This window comes from Notolepis coatsorum, assembly GCF_963971535.1.
Source record: "Notolepis coatsorum genome assembly, chromosome: 5".
Classification (NCBI taxonomy): Eukaryota; Metazoa; Chordata; class Actinopteri; order Aulopiformes; family Paralepididae; genus Notolepis; species Notolepis coatsorum.
This window is the reverse complement of record NC_140169.1, coordinates 97,484,999-97,489,462: the sequence shown is the minus strand read 5'-3', so window position 1 is coordinate 97,489,462 and position 4,464 is coordinate 97,484,999. Positions and strand designations below refer to the sequence as shown.

The 4,464-nt window shown below is 45.5% G+C and overlaps 1 protein-coding gene across 1 annotated transcript in view; it reads left to right on the top strand.

The window, feature by feature from the left end:
- Nucleotides 1–4,088, top strand: part of vgll2a (vestigial-like family member 2a) — a gene marked incomplete at both ends in the record, with an annotated part of 11,749 nt that extends 7,661 nt beyond the window's left edge. Inside the window, 3 exon segments of the mRNA XM_084313902.1 lie at nt 1,992–2,471; nt 4,044–4,057; nt 4,059–4,088. Of these exon segments, the coding sequence (XP_084170028.1) occupies nt 1,992–2,471; nt 4,044–4,057; nt 4,059–4,088 (524 nt within the window).
- Between the last annotated feature and the right edge of the window lie 376 nt (nt 4,089–4,464).

Here is a 4,464-nt window from a genome sequence, read left to right as displayed (position 1 = left end):
TCTTTAATCATCATGCAGTGACACACACATGCGATGGGCGGCACACACAGGAATTTTCTTTGGGTCACCGATGAAATTGAGTCTCTGCGCTTGACCCATCCTGTCGTCCTTCCCCCCCAAGGGCAGCCGGGAGCAGATAGGGGCTGCGGCGTGGGGACCAATCCAAGTGCTCCTGTCCGTCTTCATCAGGGAACGCGATAGCGTTAGTGATCTGTTGTGCATGTTTTTCCATTGGGTTTATCCGATCGGGAGGGGAAACCCTTGCAAGCACGGGGAGAACATGCAAACTCCACACAGAAAAGGCTTTGGAGATACCCCACCTGGGTACCTGGCAACGCAGAAACCTGGTCCCCAAGCGGGAATCGAACCCTGGACCTTCTAGCTGTGAGGCGACAGTGTTAACCACTACACCATCGTGCCGCCGAGGTACGGTGGTTCACAATGAACAAACTGTGCCTTTTCAAGCGTTTCTATCATGCATCATTTATCCACATTGTGCACATTTGCATTTCAATCCAGGGTGCATAAGCTTTGTCAATCTGGGGCCCTGCTAGCATGCGGTGAAACATAGCAAAGGCAGTTTATGCTCAGCAATACACCTGCCAAGTGTGAAGTCAATCGGATGAACAATTCTGCACTGCACTCTCTTGGCTTTTGTTTAGTAATTTATTATCTTATTTATAAAACATTTACCCAGGGACAATGCACATGAATCAACAGTTTCAGTTTCCACATAAATGTACATGTGCCAGAGTTCACTAATGAGCACATTTTCATCTGTAGTCCCTGCCTACCATGCATGTATTTTAGTGTGGGAGGACACCAGAGTAATTTGTCTTGAAACAACATGAGATGTGTCTTTTTTTCCATCATCACTCTATTAGCTGCGACCAGCAGCTCTATGTCACTCTGTCAGTTGGTCGGTTGGTCGGTCCATAAAAATTTCTCCACTCTCGGCCACAGGTTTTGTCTTGGCATGGGGTGTGTGCATAGAGTATGGCATTTGTAAGTGATTGCAGAGGCATTTTTCAGGAACTAGTGCAGTGCCCGTTCAAAACATGCCTATTTGGAGCTAGTGCCCATTCGGAACTGGCCGATTGCTTGGCCCCTGGAAGTGCTGCTTGCAGCGTCTCAAAACGTGCCAGTTCGGATCGTGTGGAATGCGTGAAACATAAAGATTGTTTTTCATAGTGCCATCATCTGTAGCACCACATTTAACACTGCACTCCCTTGGGTCCTCAGCAATAAACCTGCCAAGTGTGAAATCAATCGGATGGGCGGTTCTCGAGATATGAGTACAGAATTTTACTTGTTGTACAGAATTTGTAAGTTGCTTTAGATAAACGTGTCAGCTAAATGACTAAATATAAATGTAAATATGAGTAAAGTTTGTTGTTATAGTGCCACCCTCTGGAAAGTGTGAAGTTGATTGGATGAATGGTCCTGTTTACCCGGATTAATTAGGAATTTGTTTTTAGTTTCAGAAATATTGGTCACAATAAAGTTTTTAGTTTTCCTTTTATTGTTGCACCAACCTGAAAATAAGTTAAGCCATTCTCTGTTAATGGTTAAAGTGTCTTACTTATGGAAAGAGACCTCTACACAACTAAATCAAGTTACATTTCTCAAGTAATTTTCATCAAGTTTCAACATAAACATAAACATAACCTTTTAGAGGTCAATGGATCGAAGGTTGAATGCCCCCAAGCACTGGAATACACAAACATCATGTCCAATATGTTATTTTACTTTTGATACGTACACAGTACATTATATCTGTATAAATAAATATAATCTTGATTAATTTATATATATAAAGACGATATTAAAAAAAAGAATATATAACTGAATGTTGTGTTTGTTATGTTTCCCACTCCAAGAGATTTAAGTAACTACACTTCTGTGACTTCATCAGGTGTTCAAAAGTGGTGAAAATAGATTGACTGTATATGTTTCTTCCTCTACATGTCCTCTGCCTCCTCCTCCTACAGGAGGTCCATTCCCAATGAGCCAGAGAAGCTTCCCTCCATCCTTCTGGAACAGTGCGTACCAGCAGGCCTCCATCCCCCTGTCATCGCCCCACTCAGAGCTGCCCTTCCCCGGGGACCCTTACTCCTCGGCCTCCCTCCACAGCCACCTCCACCAGGCCGGCACGGACGCATGGCACCCCTCCCACCACCACCACCACCACCATCACCACCACCCCTACTCGCTAGGGGGCACGATAGATGCCCAGGGCTCTGCGTACCCACGCTCGGGGGTACACGAGGTGTACGGCACGGCCTTCGACCCACGCTACAGTTCCCTGCTGGTGCCCTCGGTGAGGCCTCACCACCGTCTGGCCGCAGCGAGCTCCGTGCCGGGGCCCAGCGGGTCGCCCTGTGACCTGGGAGGGAAGGGAGAGACAGGGGCGGGGACCTGGAGCACCGCATTCACTGGAGCCTCAGAGATCGGACTCAACGTGGACTCAGGTATTATTCCAAGATTTCAAGATTTAGTTCATTTCTTGTGTACTTCCATACATACAAAAAAATGTAATACTGTTCCTCCAGCCCAGAGCAGCGCAACAAGAAAGGTTAAAATAGAAACAAAGATGTTTATGTATATCAAATATTCAATCTAAAATATATAAAAGTCCATTAACAAGCGGTAAAAAAAATATACAAATCAACATAGTAAATCGACATATAAGTCAACATATAAGTCAACATACAAGTCAACATATACAGTAAATCAACATATAAGTCAACATACAAGTCAACATATAAGTCAACAAGTGTGTTGGTGAGAAAGTGTATTTTGTGACATTTTCTCCTTCAATGTGGCATTATGCTGGGGGTGGGTCATAGTCTGTGTAGCATCCTGCTGGGTTTGGATGTTCCTGTACCTCCTCCCAGATGGCAGGAGTTATTGTTTTGTTTAGTCATAATCACAATTCTTCCAAAAAACTATATACGCAGACAGAGACAATTCTACTTGAGCTACCTTTAAAGGGGAATGCCACCTATTTTAAGAATTCACATTGTGTTCTTCCTGTGCATCGCTAGAAGGTCCGAACCAGGATTAAAATCTAATTAAATTTAAACAATTGACGTTGTTACATTAACTACCTTTCATTCTATGGACCAAAGTATGTGTGACGTCTAACGCCTGTTCTTTTAATACTTGTCCAGGGACTACGGATGAAAACTAGCCTCCATGGCTAAATCTGGCATAGTTATTTTAATGTACAGTACATTGTCAAATAAACAAATAAACTAAACTAAAATGTGTTTCATAAAGTCAGAGCCCCATACATTGTCTACGGAGCAGCCCCAGATTATACTTTTTATTAGACTTTGCCGATTGGAGGGTTCTCTCTCTTTGATGTCTAGCTTTATGAGAGAGCAGTGCGTGTTGCGTGACTGAACTGTCTCCGGGCACAGGAAGATCATAATGTGAATTTCTCAAAATGGGTGGCATTCTCCTTTAAACTGGGCAGGATGAAAGCACTAATTAGCACTAATTCAGTCAGAAAGACGTCTCTGTCACTTCCAGTTTATCTCTCTCTACAGACACATATTAACACGTCAATAAGTCATCCAATAAACACATGGGACTTTGGTCCACCTATGATTGCGCTCGGATATGATATTTGAACCTGTGTTTTTCTGTAATGCTGAAGAGAATCCCTTTGCTGAACGGATTGAGTGGAAAGTGACCTGACCTGGTGTGAACCACCATCTTCCTTTTCCTGTCGCCTCTCCTCTTCCCTCCTGCAAACAATTTATCTCTCTTTCCTAATATTCTCCTTCTTCCCTCTCTTTCCTTCTGCCACCCTCTTTTTTCCCCTCCTTTCTATCCCTCTCCCTCTCGGTCTCGGTCTCTTTCTCTCTCTCTCTCCCTCTCGGTCATCTCTCTCTCTCTCTCTCTCTCTCTCTCTCTCTCTCTCTCTCTCTCTCTCTCTCTCTCTCTCTCTCTCTCTCTCTCTCTCTCTCTCTCTCTCTCTCTCTCTCTCTCTCTCTCTCTCTCTCTCTCTCTCTCTCTCTCTCTCTCTCTCTCAGGTCTACAGACACAAGGACAAGACCAAGGACTTGTACTGGTTTTAGCGACCACGACAGCCTTCTCCTTTTCCCCTCCTTCAGCTGGTCACTCTGTCGCTTGCCCCCCCCCCCCCCCTCCCCACACACACACATCTACACCCCCCCCCCCCTTCCTCTCCTGCTCTGCTCCACTAAATTCTGCTCTGTGGAATGACTGCCAGAAAGATGGAAAGCCAGTCAGACAGACAGACAGACAGACCGACAGCCAGTCAGACAGACAGCCAGACAGCCAGTCAGACAGATGGACTGACAGCCAGTCAGACAGCCAGACAGACAGCCAGTCAGACAGATGGACTGACACACGGCCGGGTTGTGTAACAGCTTGTGGTCTGCCTTGCAGCGCTGCGTTACAGCAGACTCTGTGGCGGTGGCGGGGCGGCGC